We start from the raw sequence: 18,240 nt of genomic DNA, 5'->3' as shown, positions 1-18,240 counted from the left end.
ATCAACTGAAGGGCCAGATGCACCTCTCAGGTCCTGTGTCAGGTCTTTGCTGGATTTTTCCAGTTTCTAGAGGATATGAATATCAGATACTCTTTCTCAGATATAGACAGGTTTTTAGGCCTCACCTTCTTGTTTTGTCCTGCATTTGTCCAATTTTCTCAGTTTTTAAGGGCACACTGCCTTCCACGCCTAGATATGCCAAGTTTTCAGCTAATATCTCTTTGGGAATCACTTTATTGTTGCAAAAGTGCTGTTTTATGCCTGTCTAACTATGTTATCTTTGGCAGTTTTTGTAGACTCAGCTAAGGAAATAGGAACAAATGCCTAAAGATACAACTTAAAATGGTGTCTTTGCTAAGTTTTCTATTATGTGTAGATACAACTAATCCCCCCCCCCCCCCCCCCCCCCCCCCCGACTTAGCAGCTTTTGTTGAATGATTCACAGGTCATGTGTTTCTCTGGAAGTGGTCAGGCACAAGGACTGGAAAGAAAATGAGAAAATCTCCAAAGAAAAAGTTTGAGAACTATTCTCACTTTTAAAAATGACAAGAAAGTCTCCTGGGAAGCAAAATACAAAAGAATAAGTGACTTAAGACTGTTTGATACTGTATATATGAATCTATGCATGAGTCTTGGTATTTCATCACCTACAGAACCTGATTAAATATATATTGCCAGTATGTGTTTTATTCTAAAGGTCATGGTACTCCACTATGTGTGTTTGCCCATGTAGTTCCACAGAAACAAGCATCACTTTAGATGGGGGTTTAAAAGCAGTTTTACTCAAATGGATGCTTGCAAAGACTTACATGTTTAAAACCCAGAAGCAGCAGAGCTGAGAGATTAAAAAGCAATTTAATATTCGAACCAAATATTCCATTAGATCTACATAAACAACCTTGAATTGAAAACATCTTGAAAGCATCATCAGAATCAGAATCAGAATACTTTATTGATCCCTGGGGGAAATTATTTAAATCATCATCTGCTGAAGATGCATGTTCCTTATTCCTCATCATGTATGGATGCTTGCTAAGTGTTCCTTCCTCCTTTGGCCTGTAAACAGCTGCTTGTGCTTAAGCGGTAAAATGTAAATCTTGACGCTGGCTGTTTACGTAGCCCAAGCTTCTAATCATGCAGACATATAATTGAGTGACGCGTGGTGTCTTTATGTGTGGAGCTGCATTCAAAGGGCAGATCCCTGTATTTATGTCTTTCTGCCTCTCTCTTTAAAATCAAAGTAGCTGCAGTGCAGCTATACCAACTAGTTAACTAGCTAAATGTATTAAAAATGTTTATGTGATTCTTAATGTAAATTGTCACTGTGTGAGGTCAGTACAGAGCTAAATGTTTTACACTGCTGATACTGATTTTACAGCAGTGATTTGTTCAGGTTAGCAAACCAGGCACGAAAAAAGACACTGCATGAAATTCAAAAGATGCATCTAATAACATAATACATTATTTTTTTAGACTTATGTTGGAGGATTTGAGTGTAAAAGTCTTTTTTATTGTTGTTTTTTGACAAAAGCCAGCCCAAAGTGATTTTACAATACAATAATTATAATATCTAAAATAGCAACAACTTCTGTGGATGAAGGAGCAACCACGATTCGCTGATCAAAACTTTCTTGCACCCTATTTACACAGGAAATTAAATCACAAACAAATAAACACTCTGCCAATTTGCTAAATTACGCACAGCTTCTTGTGTGCGACCAACCTCAGCGTACTTCTCAATATTTGAACCATGCGAGCAAGGTTTGGACCCTTTCTTGTGATCTCTGAGAGGTCGTATAATCTGGAGGTGGACTTGTTGCTCAAATTAGTGGGTAGAGAAGCGTGCCACATGTTCAGTATCCATAAATATTGACTCTGGCTTTCTAGCTGGCCGTCTCTGACCTTGGTGGGTTTCCATTTTGGGACAAACCTATTTGAAATGTGTCCCATTTTGCCACAATCTCTTTCATGCACCATGTGTACGTGCTTAGCGTAGTGCAGCAGTCGTGCTTCTGCTGTCAAACACGTGGACTGATGAAGATATTACTGGTTTCTAAATTAAAAAGACGCCACTGCCTTGCAGTTTAATTAGGGATGAGTCATAACAACAAATTGTTTCCTGGTTTCAAACAACATCTCTGAAGATTATCTCCCTGGGGACACACATACAGTCTGTTAAAACTACATCTGGCTACATCAAGGCAGAGGAATGTAGGCCCTGTGTCTAGCCAAGCTACTGTTAACAGCAGGTGAAAGGCTAATAGTTAGATCTGCAGTGTCATCTCGGGGCTCTGTCTGCCCCCTTACTTGTGGAATGTGCGTGATGACAAGAGAAGGCTGCGCCGTCCACATCCACCATAACATGTGCAGACAGACACATCCACGGGACAACAAATGAGCATGTACTGCACCGTAGTGAGGACAATAAGCCATGTCTTCTTCTGGGTTTTTTTGACAGGATCTATGTGTTAAAACACCACTATCCTCATCTCTCTCAAATAACCTCAAACATTTCCCCTTCAATACATTCATTATACTTTCTTTAAAAGTGCCATGTATTACACATTGTTCTGCCATAAGGGAGTTTCCATAAAAAAGATACATCTATTAGATGAAGCAAAAGTACATGGTGGTGTTTTACTGTATATTATGTTTCTGGTTAGAAAAGAAGATTTCCCCCAAAGCTGAATGATAAATGGAGCATAACAATAAGAAATATGACTTTTAAATGATTACATAATGTATCATTTGTACATGTGGGGGTCTCGGGGTTTTATAACACAAACCTAAACTTGCTATTTCTTCCAGTCTAACCTGAATTTTAGCCTTATATTACCGTCCGTTTGTCAAACAAAGGCAGTCGTTTTTTATATAGAATTTGGGGAAAAACAACTCTTAACTCAAAGAGAGAAAAGATGTCACAAACCAGGGACAATGCGGTGATTGTGCGACTGTGTTTGTGAGTCTGGGAATTTTCAGTTGTGTTGATTCTAAGCACAGACTTAAGGCCTCAGTGGTCGGATCAGAGACTGGTCATATTAGTCCTTACGACTGGGACAAAAGGATTTCCAAGACCACCAGTTTAATCTGATAACAACAGTCTATAGCTAAATTGTTGTTATGAGGATAGACAGATGCTCGACAGCACTGTTTTTGACCTGCATGTGGGTCATTGCAGACTTTAAAAAAAAATCAGGGAAATTTAGGTTGTGTCAGCTTGAAATTGTGTTTATTTGCTTTGTACCTGCAGTCTCTAGAAATGTTACTTTCTGAAAACCTTTTTTCAACCTTGTTAACATGCCAATGTGATGTTTTTATATGCTAGAAGGCACACCAGGGCACACCAGAGAGTGAGATAAAGAGTGCAGTGTTGCAATGACAGGTTTTAAAGCATGGATTTAGAAAGCCAGGTTTCATGCATAACAAACCTAAAGCAACGACTTTACTCTGCTGTGGACATGGGCAGCTGGAGACACTGTGGACATGTAGTCATTGCTGTTGTACTTCTGTGAAGCCCATTGAAGTCCACCTTGCAATTATAGTTTACATAATACAAAGTTTCCAAAGATGAGTCCACAGTCACAAAAATGTAGATCACTTAGACCCAAACCAACCCTCATGGACACAGATGTGCTAACACCCACATTAGGAACCAATCCCTCCAACTTACAGGCTGGGGACTAATAGAAGTGACAACCTTATCTTTAATAACAGAATATGATTTGAGTCCAACACGCACAACGTCTATATAGGAGAGACTGTTTCATTTAGTTTAGTTTTACAGCTAAACGACTGCTACTAACTAATAACTGTCACTTGATTTCTGACTTTTTCTGACTGTTGACCTGCTGAACAGCACCTTCTCTTTATTCTGGACCTCCTGATTTACAGTTTAAGCAGCAGGTTTTCCTCTACTACTTAACAACTGGACCTATGTTTTCCTTCATTTTGCATGAGAACTTATGAGTGAAGCTCACAGATCCAGTGGAAAGAGGATGAGGGAGCAGGCATGGACCAATATTGATATGCATGTTAAATTAGGGAAAGCCCTTTTTTTACATAAGGGTTTATGTTCATTTCAAAAAACAGCTTCTGAACATTTAAATGTTCTTTGGATTTTAATAAATGTCTGGAGAGGGACTTTTCCAAGATTTTACGTATTTTAAAGAAATAAAACATATATATTATGAAAGCATGGGGCTGAAGCTAAACATACATGTGGGAAACTCTGTACAGCTCACATGGTTGTTTCTCCTTTTCCTATAAGCAGTGGAACCAGCACAGCAGTGCATGTAGGTCTTTAAAACAGCAGAGAGCCATTTGAGCACATGTGACCTTGAATTTGATTCCATAACTTTGAAAGAATATTTACTACAAACACAAATAAACAGATACTTGCTAGAAGAAATAAGCATGCCATTAGTGGTGGTTGTTGAGTTAATAGTGTCTGGCTAAGTCAAAGTTTAAGGCTCTCAGAGACTCTCTCAGTAGGTCGTTCATTTGAGTTTGAGATAGCATATCTCTACCCGCCCTCTCTGGCCGTGAAGGTTTCATTCTGTGATGTTGTCCTTTCAATCAGCATGTAATTAGATCAGCAGTGATATGATAAGCAATGACATATACAGTGTCAGAGCCACAAGATCTTCTCAAAACACCCCGGGCATCACTGATCAAGTCCCTCAACAGCCTTGGCTTGGCACATTCCTCAGAACTGGCCTGACATAAGCTGAGCCAAAGGAAAGACACACACACACACAATTTATGCATGTCCATGCCCTCAAAACACACACAAACGTTGACATGATCATTTAGTGAAACCACAAAAATGCCTGCAAAAAGAAAAAGACGGACAAATAATCAGATAAGGCCCTCTGTTTCTAATCCTGTCACTCGAGTAATTAAAGATGCTCACAGCTTGCTGTGGGAGGACTTATCCTGCAATCTACAGCAGCCTGAATGCAGCTTTTACCTGGATTTGGGTTTACCACTAGGTTTACCAAGTGGTATTTTGGCAACAACACAGACCCAATTGCCAGCAGATTAACATAACAATGGAGAAAATCTTTATGAATAAATGACCTGTAGTAGAACTAAAGTCCATGAAAAAGACTGCATCACAATCTGTCACCATTTGCTGATGCTGATGAATAAATACATTATCAAAACAATAATAAGATCCAAATAAGCTAAGTATATTTCAAAGAAGCTAATTAGATTCAGCACCTCAAAAAAGTTAAACTCTCAAGTCCTGGACGCAGCAAAGAAATGGAAAGGGAACGCTGTGACAGCAGCACACACTCATTGGCCTTGCCGTGTTTTAATTGCTAAGTGGATGATCCAGGATTATCCCTGATAAAATATTACTGTCCTAAAAGAAGACAAATATCTTGTGATCGCTGTGGGATTTAATCTCTCGCTATCTTGCGAAGAAATCAGTGTGCTTTGGCCCAAACACAGCCACCATTATCACCTAATGATAAGAGCAGAGGAACTCAGTGGGGGCTATTTTTAACCCCTCAGGCTAAAAACAAAGCAGCAAAATTTCCCTTACCCATGCATGCTTTCAACGGCTACACAAAAGAACCAAGTACTTTTCCTAGAAAAGTAAAATCAACCGGTGCACGTACATGTTTCGCTTAACTGGTCATCCTTTTTAAGATGCAATTTTGTGTGAACTCTAAATTATAAACTTAGTGAAAACATTACTGCCTTCTTGGGAAATTTTTCTTACAAGATTTTATCACTTGGCTCCTCCGCAGTACTGAAGTATAAGACAGCAATTCTTGCAGCCAAAGCTGCCACAGATATATTGATAAAGCGCTGCGAACTGGAAAGAATGAATATGCCTAATGCAGCCAGCGGGGAAGCGTGAATAAGTCACACATGCACAAACATTCACACAAAGTGAAGTTCGGCAGGAGAATGTGACAGTCACTTTGCAGCAACTAATCCTCTGAAACCACTAAAGCAACAAGTTATAAACCCATTATCTGTTAGACTTAATCCAAAAACTAAACATTTTTGATCCAGCCATTAACACCACTGGTCAAAAATGTGTTTATGTAACAGCAGGAGCTGACATGTTATTGCTCAGGGGTGGTCAAATTCACATGAGCATTAAACCATCTAGGGACTGTCAAAAGCCATTTTGATGCTACTAAAAAGCATTTAAAAAGAACAATCTGGAAAAACAACAGCATGATTTTAACTGCTCTTGACTTTATTATTTCTTCTGTCTCTTGTTTCGTTTTCATTTCAATGATGTATAATGAGGGTAGGTAGGGGGGGGAAAGGAGATTTTACATGTCCAAGCCTTTCAGTCATGAAAACGTTTGGAGCCTCAGGGGTAGAGGTCCGCAGGAGGTGCTTTATTGTGGACAAATGATTGACATCCCCTTAGTGACATCACTACGACAAAAAGAGCGCTGGGGGAAGAGAAGGCAACAATCAATTCAAACACTCCAGCGCGGCGCACAGAAGAGAGGCGACGCGCTCTCCAACTCGCAGCAACAAGGTCCAAAAGAGCGACACTTAAAGGTCCGCTTATCCTGTTTCTCTCTCTCTCTCTCTCGCAGAAAAGTTCAGCTTTAGCAGAAGGCAGCTGTTCGCTGGTAAAGATGTTCAGAGAAGCTTCTTTATACTTAGATCGGTTATGCCTACGCGAAGCCGTTTCCTCGTAGAATTCACATAATTTTTTTTCCTTTCGGGACTGACCAAGACCTAACCCGATTCGCAGCTGGTGATAATATGTGTGAGAGGCGATCGGCGAAGGCTATGGGCTGTCTTTGGTCCCCCAAGGAGAAGCAACGTGGATTAAACACGAATTAATGTGGAATTTATCGGAGCCCAAAGGTGGAACGACGACCGGACACAGCGCTTTCTCGTCAGGTAAAATTAAAACTCACGTTTTTTTCTTTTTAATAAACACTTGAAGTACTTAATTGGCGTAAAACAAAAAAAAAATGAAATGTTTGTACAATAACTTGCTACACGAGGAAAAGCTTACTTTCTAAGTGACCCCCTCCCTGCTAGTTCTTGGTTTATATGTGATTATAGGGTGTGTGCGTAAAAGTTAAAGCGTTCTCCTACACACGGAGAAAACTATGAAAAGAAGAAGAGAAAAAAGGTCGTTTCTTTGGAAGTCGTGCTGCTCAGATGATGCTTAGGTTTTTCATGTTTTTTGATGTCCTGTCCCGGGCTACATCTGGTACGCACGTCAGATCTAACACCTGCGAGCCTCTTGAAGTAACTCTATCCCTTATGATTACACACGACCGTCAAAGCCCCTGCAAACAGACGCTTGTAACACCGTCTGGTTGCATCTGTTGCTGCTGTGCATACTAACCCGTTTCCCTTCACTGTATTCTTTGATGCTTCTTGTGATCTGTCGGGCTACACAGACTTGCATTTCTTTTTTCATATCACCTCCCCTAACGTGATTTCTTATCTCCTCTAATTGGAGACTTTTTGTCTGATCTCTCTCCGCAAACCCTTTGATTTGTTTTTTCTGAGTCAGTCCCTCGTTTTTTTTTTTTTATTCTTCTCTTTCAGAGCTTCTTCACCTTGATATTTTCATGTATCACTTCATGTTAAGACCAAACTTCTCTTTCAGCTTTGACGCGCTGTATTGCCGGAGGGGGTCTTTCTCTCGCTCTCTCTCTCTTTTTACCCACTTCAAAGTGAAGCGTTGTCTTCCCTTTTAACCTGATTTCCTTCAATCGTTCCGACTGTGTAGGGGGATCACACACAGTTTAGGGAATGCTGCAGTGAGGTCCCTGCCGCGTCTACCTCATGTCAATACCTCAGCGCCAGTGTATTGACAGAAATCAACTTTCTCCACAGGGACTGACTGATCATGGTCGCCGTGGTCCGCTCTCTCATGGTACTGCTGCTCGCTCAGGTGTTGCTGGAAGGTGCTACGGGACTAATCCCCGAGGTCGGCCGGAGGAAATACAGCGAATCCGGGAAGCAGACCCCAGAGCAGTCAGAGAGCTTCCTCAACGACTTTGAGCTTCGGCTTCTCAATGTGTTTGGACTGGGGCGCAGGCCGACCCCAAGTAAGCAAGCCGTGGTGCCGCAGTATATGGTGGACCTTTACCGTATGCATTCAGCAAACGGAGACCATAGCACCAAACGACCCAAGAGCATGGGGAAACACGCAGAGAGAGCCGCCAGCAAGGCCAACACGATTAGAAGCTTTCACCATGAAGGTATGTATTAGTGACATACCTTTACCTGTCAGCCGGGAAGCTTCTCGGCTCTCTCAGACAACCCAAACCTATATTTAAACATGACTCAGTGCGTCAAGACTGAACTTCAGAGTCTTCGCTGTTTTATAGAGGTTTAGTCATTTACAGGTGACACGCGTCTAAGTTACAACTTACTCTTAAATACGCTCGGGATTGCCTAAAACTCAGTAACGCGACTTACAAACAAGCATCTCGTACGCAATTAATTACCTCTCACATATGTTGTGATGCAACATTTAACCGAACATCCCCCTGGGGCTGCTGTCAGAGGTTTTAAAACATCAAGGGAGGTGGTATCCCTGGAGTAATTTGTTTCTTAATAATTGATGGTGTTTGCGTCGGCTCCGAAAACAGTTTTTCCAGACACGCACCACAGGAGCAGGATAAAGGGCGGTGTGCCTTTGCGCAGGTGATAGTCATCACCCTGTTACTTCAATAACACACGACATGACATTATACTAACACGCATTATGACAAAGTCATCGTGTCAGACTGAATTCTGAGTCATTTTTAACAAGACTGAAATTAGTTCTTGGTTAAAAAAAAAAAAAGGGGGGGGGGGGGGGGTACCCGCCTTATTCGTCTTTCCAAATCCCCGTTGTGCCCGTGCAGTGCGCCATTACGCATGTTCCAATAACACTATAATTGCTCACTTAGCTTGTACGGTGGATACGGTACTGCTTGTTGAATTTAGTGTTTCAGTTCAAGTTCGCTGCACTTCAAAGATAACATATGCTGCTCATATATATATAAGACTGGCACTAAATCCTGGATGAGGTGCACTAAGTTCAACAACTACACAGATGTTTGCACAGAGTTACAAATAAAGTGGACTTTTATAACTTAAAAAACAGCAGCTGAGAAAATAAAAATGATGGTTTACTTATATTCTATTGATCTGAGGCTATATTGTCTTTTGCACCTGGCTGTGATATTAAAATGACTCACGCATGATAAAAATGAAACACTACAGTGTTTACTGTCAAACATATAGTGATGCTTTATCACCATTCACCATCTTAAGGTCTATGTTCCATTTGTCAAAGCATACAAGTTACTGTGTCCATAGGGGCTCTACACAGAGTCCTCATACAGAGTTCTAAGTGTTTAACTGGGGAAGTTTCCATCAGGGGTGAGTCAGAGGGGTGGTTGAGTGGTTGCTTGGGTGCTCTCCAGAGGCCTAGTGCAATGACACCAAGTGGCTACACCGACACACTACAAACAACCGTGGCCTGGGCAGCTGGGCTGAGTGACTGCCCCCAGCCAGCTACTGGAAACCTCTGCAACCGGCCAACACACCTTGACACCACTGGCCATTACGAATGCGCTCAGGCTGTGTTTACATAGGTCCCCCCAGCCCTTTCATCCCGTGCTAACAGAGCTGCTGGGTTGTTCATCTTCCCACGTCAAGAGACACGCAATTGATGGCTGCTGCATATAATAAGCATGTATCTACAGATGTAAACGCAGCACATCAAAGCAAACTGCTCTAATCATTCATCACATCTGCTGCCTGATATTCATTTCACTAGGATAATTAGTTTCACTGCTATCAGTTTTCAAAAATAACCATTTCCCATGCCAAATAGAACATTTCCACTACTACACAGGAAGTAGCTGCCAGAGACACGTCTCTGATGAATGACCCAGCATTAGCCTTTATCTTATGTTTTGGCATGCAGCACAAAAAGAAATTAGGAATGTTGATACACTCATATCTGTGGTTCACACGTTTGTGACAGGCCCTGACTTGTTCACATAGCCAAACCTCAAAGAACAGAAAACGAGAGAGAGTGAGAATATTGTTGCAGAAAGAAATTGAGGAAGACGTGAAAGAGGAGGAGAGAGAAAGAAAAGAGGATTTGGGGCTAAGAGAACAGAGGGAAAGGGGGATTTGGGAGCTGAGGAACGAAAGAAAGAGAGGGATTGGGGACAGAGGAGGGGGAACAAGAGACAGGGGGCTTTCCCACATCAAATAAGGAGTGATGGGCCTAATTGAGGTCTTTGTGCCTCTGGAGGGAGATTTAGGATGAGATGGTGGAATTTCCTAAATACCTCCTTTGAAAAAGCAAAGAGTTCAAAGTTTGTGTTTACAGCGCTGCACCAAACAGATTAAAAAGTGTGTCTATACATCATCTGTGATCTTCATAAAGTAAGAGTTCAAAGTGGGAGGGCTGCCTCAAAGAAAATTGTAGCTTTTACTAAGACTTCTGTCATTTACTGTACACTATAGAGGGGTATACAAAGATCTTAACTGTATACAGTTTATATACACTCTACTTTCCATTTGTCTTTTATTATCGTCACATTAATTGTAACTTAAGTCCTTGTAATTTCAGAATTAGTTATTAAATTTAATACCTTGACGCATAAAAGAAATACTCCAGTGCTGGCAACATCTACACTATAAATAAATGTTGACGCAACAGTTGGCCTTTTTAGTTTTCTTCTGGCCATTCTCATTTTTGATGAAGTCAGTATATGGTGCAACTTTTTTTCATGTGTACTTGTGAAAATATTTTGCAGCAGCCAATTCTCACAGTGCAAATGAGCCATTTGAAGTCTGGCTGACTAGCGTGTGTGATCTTATCGATAGATGGAAGCGCACTGCTTTCATCTTCTGACATTTAACCAGGTGAATTTATGAGCATGACACTAATCGCTGTATTACATCCCCATGAGCATTTCCCTGCTATTACACTGAGTCATACATGCAACCGCATGCAATCACTCACACAACCATGTGGTAGCTTGGCTGGATCCATATACTAGATCCACTCGATGTTATTTCTTAGGCATGTATGAAATTAATACGTTCTTGGCTTGATCCTGACCCTATGGTTGTCTCTCTTCTGTCCTTTACAGAGTCTATGGAGGCCCTGGCCAGCCTAAAAGGCAAAACGACACAGCAGTTCTACTTTAATCTCACTTCTATTCCAAATGAGGAACTCATCACCTCTGCAGAGCTACGCATTTACAGGGATCAGGTCATGGGATCTGCAAGCCCCACCGAAAGCAGCATTAGTGACAGTACTCCTGCTAGTGGCCTCCATCGTATCAACATTTATGAGATATTTGGAGTTCCTGCCACTCAGGGCAAGGAACCTCTACTACGTCTGCTGGACACTCGAATGGTGCAGGACTCTTTGAGTCGCTGGGAAAGCTTTGACGTCAGTCCCGCTATATCTCATTGGACCTCTGGGAATGGCCACAATCACGGCTTCTTGGTGGAGGTGATTCACCCAGAGGAGGGGGAGATGGACAGCAAGGATGCCCACAGACGCAGGAAACATGTCAGGGTGAGCCGGTCGCTACACCAGGACCAGGACTCGTGGCCTCAGGCTCGGCCGCTGCTTGTGACATATGGCCACGACAGCCGCGGGGGCTCAGTGCTCCACAAACGGGAAAAAAGGCAAGCAGCACCCCGCAAACAACGTAGGAAGCACCAGCACAAGGCAAGCTGCAAGAGGCATGCCTTGTACGTGGACTTCAGTGATGTGGGCTGGAATGAGTGGATAGTGGCACCCCCTGGCTACCATGCCTTTTATTGCCATGGGGAATGTCCTTTCCCCCTAGCAGACCACCTCAATTCTACTAACCACGCCATTGTGCAGACACTTGTCAACTCAGTCAACTCGAACATCCCCAGAGCCTGTTGTGTGCCCACTGACCTCAGCCCCATTTCTTTGCTCTACCTGGACGAATTTGAGAAAGTAATCCTGAAAAACTACCAAGACATGGTAGTGGAGGGATGCGGCTGCCGGTGAGAAACAGGTGGCACGGATAGAAAAGAGCGAGCAGCCACAAGAGGCAGAAAGAGATCAGAGGTTATCATGGACACCCAGTTTCCCAATGAAGACATTTATTTATATGAAAGAAACAGAAAACAGAGCTATTGCGGAAGAAGAAGAAACTATATATGAATATATTTATGTCTACATAAGGTTGGGAAAAATAAATATTTTAATCAAAGGAATATTCCTTTACTGGTTTTGAAAATGTATTTCCGATGTACATTTTGAAATGGGTGCAATACCACATGAAGTATAATGCTCAGATTTCTATTTTGTATTTATTTCTATTATAACCACTTTATTTGTAAATAAATAATGTGTATTTATCGTGAAAAAAACATCCCGTGGTCACTCCAGTGTTGCACGATCGGCTTCTGACAGAAATTACCTGCGAAAACGTAACACGTGACAAGAAGCTTATATTTCACTGATTGCAAACCAAGCACTGAACTATTTTGCTAAAAGTAATCGGAGACCAACAACAATGGAGGTTTTGAAGGCAAAGCGATAGGATCACTGGCGTAATGAATTGTAGCACGTTGTAGGGTCACAGACAATTTAAATGCCCACGGGAGGCTCATAAAAACAGAGCGTGTTTTTAATGCCTTACATGTCACTGCATGGATCCCTGGGAAGATTCTCTTAACGTCTATGTTTATTCTGCTCCCGACCAATATTATCAGATGGAGGGGGAAAAAAGTGAAACTGCAGCCCTTCTGTGGAAGGTCTGACAGGGCACGAGGTTTATTTACAGTGAGATTTGAGACTATGGCAGACAGACACACTAACAGACCTTCACCAAGAAAAAAAAGGAAAGATTCTGTTGGCACTTTAATTAACGAAGACAAACAAACACACACCTGCACCTGTTCACATACTGCACATGCTCAGACAGATTCTTCCCACTTCTGAGTTTGGCTGCCTTCCTTTGTCATCTCTGAGTCAGAAGGCTCTAATGTGTTTCAGCACTGAATCAAAGAAAATTAATGTTTCACAAAACAGCAGCAGCAGCAGCAAAGGACACAAACACTGACCCGAAAAAGAGCGCAAGAGACATGGTCTCCTCACAAAGACAATGAGCGCGGCTGGCTCTTTATACTGCAACGTTAGTATAAAAGAAACAATGCTCCATCTAGATTAAAGCAAACGGACTAAAACTGCTCCATAAAGAATAGATGAGAATTTATAGTGTAGCCACAATAACAGATCAGATAATGAAAAAGTGAAAGAGTTTGACTGACTGCGTTTTCTGCTGTGTTTGCATTAGAAAGGGTTTGGAGGGATCACAAGGCAGCTCAAAATGCTCTAAATAGACTGTTTTTATGTGAGCGCACATTGGGACCGTGGAATGTTGGTTTTCAATCTCAGACACATGCTTACGCTCGCATGGAAAACCAACGCGGTTGTTTTTTCAATCATCTATTCAAGGGTTTCCTGGTGGGCTTTTTTCTCTTCAAAAACAAATGTGCGTCAAACAAAGATACGCTTGTTACTTATATAGGAGATGTAAATCAAAACATTTAAGAAGCAGGCGTGAGATTTTATTTAAGGGTTGTAAAAAACACAGAAATGTCACTTTCTTTTTCCCTTTTTCTTTTCCACGAGCCGCAGATCGTGTCCGTTCACCTATTCTTATCCTCTAAGGGTGTCCATCTGCTCGAGATGATGCAACCGTTTAATTGGATTATACCCTCCCAAACATGCACTCGTAACCACACGCACACGCAAACACACCCGACAGCATTTCAGATTTAATCTTCTGCACGTGTTATTGGATTCTACCTTGCATCTCCACCCTTTCTGCTCCCATCTGATATCCATTTCTCCTCCGTGGATTCCACCACACCACAACCCTCCACATGAACCGCACGTACCTCTGCCAGCAGCAGCAGCACGACACTAATGGACCTTTAGAAGGAAGTCACTTAGCTAGCCCACTTATACACGATTGATAAATCTAAACACTGAAAACCTCCGAAAAGTTTCTTTCTTGAGCTCCAGGAGTAACGTCTAGGTAGGATGTGAAAAATATTTGCTTTTTGAAAAGAAAAAAAGTGTTAGATTTAGTGCCCTTATAGTTAGAGTTCATAAACCTTTCATTGGGTTGGGTGGAAATACTGCTCCCAGTGTGGGTGACACATGGGCAGCATGCCTGTAACTCCCCTACTGCACCCCATCCCAGCTGAACTAGAAGTATGAGCTGGCCACCTTCTGAGGGGGGGGAGGATCTCATTTTAGAGTCATGTTAGTATCAGACAGCTCCTAAGGGACCACTTCTAAATGAGAGGTCAGGGGTCAAAGCAATAAAGGTCTATTATCTCCACCCTTACTGACTAACTTCCAGGCTCATCACGTCATCACAGGCCAGTGGCTTCAAGTGTGGTCAGCCACTGGTTGCAACCAAGTACGAGTTTGTGTTTCAGAATCCATTTTTGTATTTTATTGATGCACATTCAAGATCCATCCATTTGTTTGTGTGATCGTGCTGATAATGAGCTAAAATTTGGGTCTGTGTGTGACTGCGAATTTCATGATTAAGTTATAAAAAGCACAACTGTGAAATATGTGATTTTGGCAGAATTCTCTTCACCTGCTACACAGACCTCTGCAAAGTCACTCTCAGAGAACAGATTTTCCCTTTTCCTTCTCCATGAACATCTGGCAAATCAGTTTAAGGTGTCCTTTGCAGACTTTGTTTATGCACAAACACACAACAGAGCAGCCACACAACTGATGAGCATAAAACTGGGAGCTGGAACCTACTTGCATGGCAGGGATCATTCATTTTGTTTGGTGCTCAGCAAACCAAACCAAAACTATCTGCAACTCCAAACAACCAAAATTGTAAGGGCTATAAAATCAGTTTTCCAGATTTCTGTCTGGCCCAGAATTGGAAAGTATGCGGTGTGCCGTGTATCTTTGATGAAACAGAGGGCTCATGAGATCTCGACTGGCTCCGCGCCAAGGTGGGACGCAAAAATTTAGAGAAGTGAAGAGAGACAGCGGCCACTTCAGAGTCTTTTCTAAGTTTGGATCTTTTCTTCTTCATGTGCTGCGCACACTAATTTTAGAGGTGGTGCACATGGTGTTTTTTCTGTGTTCCGAGAACAGCCAGTGAAATGACGTCCAGCATAGCGAAGACTTTGGCATCTGTGCAGCAGCTCTGAACACATCAAACGGACGGCCGTCCACAGATTCAGGAGCAGAGCAAATATGGAAATGACTTTTCCAGAGCGACTGCACGGATGATGCTGCTTTTACATACATGCATTTTCTATATCCGCATGTAAATTAGAGATTATCTGCCAATATGAGCCACTACTTTTGCTTTAAATACGGGTCCTTCACGTTTTAAAAGTCATGCAATATGAATGAACCTCACTCAAAACTACTTGCTTGCTTGCTCCTAACCATGTGCTGCTACTACCATTACTGTAAGAGCTAATCATCCATGCAATTACAATGGAGCTGGCCTTGAGTGACATGCTGAAATCATTATCTTTGGCAAGGACTCAGTGGAGTAGACCATTATATCGCCCAATTCTCACAGCAGAATAATTTTATGCTAAGCTAAAGTAGAGTTAGAAGTCTGCACTGTATACTATTATGATACTCTGGAGAACATACTTACTGAAATAACAAAACCTTTTATCGTGCGATGATGGGGTTCAGCATCAGAAAAAAATGACCTCATAACATCAGAATTGCTTTTCTTTCAGCGAATATCATGCTCTCTATCTCTGCTTTTAACTGATATTTAAAACAGTGAGAAGCGGTCGCAGTTATTGATGACATTGTTCATTTTCCTGACATTTAGGGCTGTTCTTTTATAACACTGTAATCAAACAGGAATGGAGTTCAAGATGTGTACCTTGCACTTTGTGGGCACATCTCCACAGAGGATACAGGAAGAAGTTCCATATGGGAGACATATGAGCTAACAGGCTCAAGGATGGATTTGCCTCCAGACACTGATCTAAGGTCAGAGCTGTGCTTATTCCTCTGATGGTTACAGTTAGGTTTGGGCTAAAGGGTGAACCCGGCTGATCCTGGAACCTTGCCGAAGGGCGTTGCCTACACGCCGAGCTTGAAAGCGGCTGTGCGGCTACCGAGAGCAGCCTCCATCTTTGTAACAGGAAGTGAAGAGATCAAGCAAAGGGGAGATACATGACATCCCCCAGCATGTCCGTAAAATAAATGTCAATCTCAGATACAGTAAATCTCATCCATAACCACGCACACGACTTCAAACCAGTGAGGTTCACGTTCAGAGCTGGCAATTAATTTAAAACTCCGAACTTAACTGTCTTGTCCGAAAGCAGAAAAGTAGATCAAAGCCCATAACACACAGCGAATAATGACAAACATCTACAGCATTAAACAGAACATAACAGAAAGCACACTAAAAAGAAAAAAACCCAGCTGACAGTTTGGCCATCGTCTGCCTTTAAACACCAACCGTTTCTCTTTTGGAGCTATATAAGGTTGACATCTTTAGTACATGTCTTCACATTTCAGGACCACAAAATCCTAACAACACAAACCTCGGGGTTTTAGGGTTTCGATGCAGCACCTTGAGGACTTCTGGGCCTGGAACCCAGTCCACTGAGCAACAAGTTGACCCGCTGCAATAAGAGGAGACCTGTTAAGGAGCTCAGGGCCTCACTTGGTGGTCTTTGAAAACACGCTGGTGCTGAACTTTTTGTACTCAGAGCAGATTACCAGGAGGCTGCTTCCAGATGCAGTGCACCGGGGGAAACAGACTCTCCTTTGCTGGGTGGTATGGGACAAACCAATTCCCCCACACTTTTCTCATTAGAGTAATAAGCTTTGTATAAACCACTGTGCTGCTATTGTCAGGGACACACACACACACACCATTTCCTCCATCCACCCATCTGTCTGTCCATACGCTACATCTGACACTCATATCTTTGCTGGAATGATGCACGTTAGAAAATGCTCAGGGAGGCTCTTATGATTGTGAGCACTGTGCATGCGTGGTATATTAATTATATCAACCATAAAAACAGCATTCTTATTCAAAATAACACTCTGCTGGTCAGATGAACATCCTTAACACAGACCTGACAAATGCACTACCAGCACAGCGGTAGATAGGGAAAAAAATTATAGCATTTATTTTGAAAGTATCTTGATTAATGCGATTGTAGAGGGAGGGGAAGAGATGCCCGTTCATGTAAACAGCATGTCAGCAAGCTGTGGGCCCTGGACAGTTCAAGAGCGAGGTGTAACTCACAGTCCTTTGCCCTGCTCTCCCACAGCCCGTCACTGGCATGGCAAACTCTGCCTCACCAAGCTTCCTGTGACTCACTTCCTGTCCCAGCCCTGCACCTGCACTCCTCTGGGTGATGTCATGGCAGGTTTTCCTCTTGGAGTCGCGCTCTCCACATCTGGTGCAATGTGCGTATGTACGCATGTGTGTTTATGTGTGTACATCCATCAGCATGCCTGGCTCAGACATCAGTCAGAGGACCTGTGGTGAATGTGGCCCTTCATAGCTTTCCTGATGACCTCCTCCATGAGGCAAAAGCTTTTGGAAGAGAACGGCACATCAAACAGGCAGGGGAGGAAGAGAACAGTCGGAACATGGATTCAGTCCCAAAGCTGGATTATTGTGATATTTTTCCCATTTGCTTTCTCTCGCTCTCTCTTTTTTTTTTCTACGATACAAATATGTCATTTGGTTGCCTCCTTGCATCCTCCTTGTGTATTCACTACAGCCTTCTGTGAATACTTACTGAGCTCGAGTAGTTCTGTTTTCCAGTGAGGAGAAACAACCTCTAGAGGTCCTCAATATCTGTAGGAATAATTACAGTAGGCTTTTCTACCATCGGTGACCACAGTGAAAATGATAGATTGAGGGGAACACACTACTTGGACAGGCCTATGAGTAAATGGAAATATTGTATGAGAATGAGTGAATACTTTTTTCCTTTTTCCTGGGCTGAAAGAAGGTTTTTTTTGCTCTTTTCTCCCTCAGATTGAATGTGTACGTATGTGAATGGGCAGGAAATGCCTTACAGCTCCCGTAAGCAGTGGAGAAACCCGTTTGAGGTCAAGGGTTGCAAGAGGAAGGCAGCAGGCATATATCAATATTCATTTCCTTTTCGGGTACATTCCCAGACCTCTTGCTAGTTTCACTCCTTTATAGAGTGTGTTCTGGATCATTAGTT

The 18,240-nt window shown here is 42.3% G+C and overlaps 1 protein-coding gene across 1 annotated transcript; it reads left to right on the top strand.

Annotated features, from left to right (window-relative positions):
* The first annotated feature begins 6,410 nt into the window (after positions 1 to 6,410).
* Positions 6,411 to 12,381, top strand: bmp2b (bone morphogenetic protein 2b). Its single transcript, XM_080883130.1, has 3 exons — positions 6,411 to 6,888; positions 7,843 to 8,210; positions 11,115 to 12,381. Exons 2-3 carry the CDS (start codon positions 7,856 to 7,858, stop codon positions 12,014 to 12,016), a joined length of 1,257 nt encoding a protein of 418 aa, XP_080739256.1. The 5' UTR covers positions 6,411 to 6,888; positions 7,843 to 7,855; the 3' UTR covers positions 12,017 to 12,381.
* Positions 12,382 to 18,240: the final 5,859 nt, after the last annotated feature.

This window comes from Rhamphochromis sp. 'chilingali' (assembly GCF_963969265.1).
Source record: "Rhamphochromis sp. 'chilingali' genome assembly, chromosome: 5".
In the NCBI taxonomy this organism is placed as follows: domain Eukaryota; kingdom Metazoa; phylum Chordata; class Actinopteri; order Cichliformes; family Cichlidae; genus Rhamphochromis; species Rhamphochromis sp. 'chilingali'.
The sequence above is the reverse complement of the archived record's forward strand: the minus strand, read 5'-3'. Positions and strand labels throughout refer to the sequence as shown.

What these genes read in the sequence shown, in the direction of transcription:
- bmp2b (XM_080883130.1), top strand. Translation starts at nt 7,856, where the DNA reads ATGGTCGCCGTGGTCCGCTCTCTCATGGTACTGCTGCTCGCTCAGGTG. An exon ending in TAGAAGCTTTCACCATGAAG is followed by an intron (nt 8,211 to 11,114) that starts GTATGTATTAGT and finishes TGTCCTTTACAG; the next exon opens with AGTCTATGGAGGCCCTGGCC.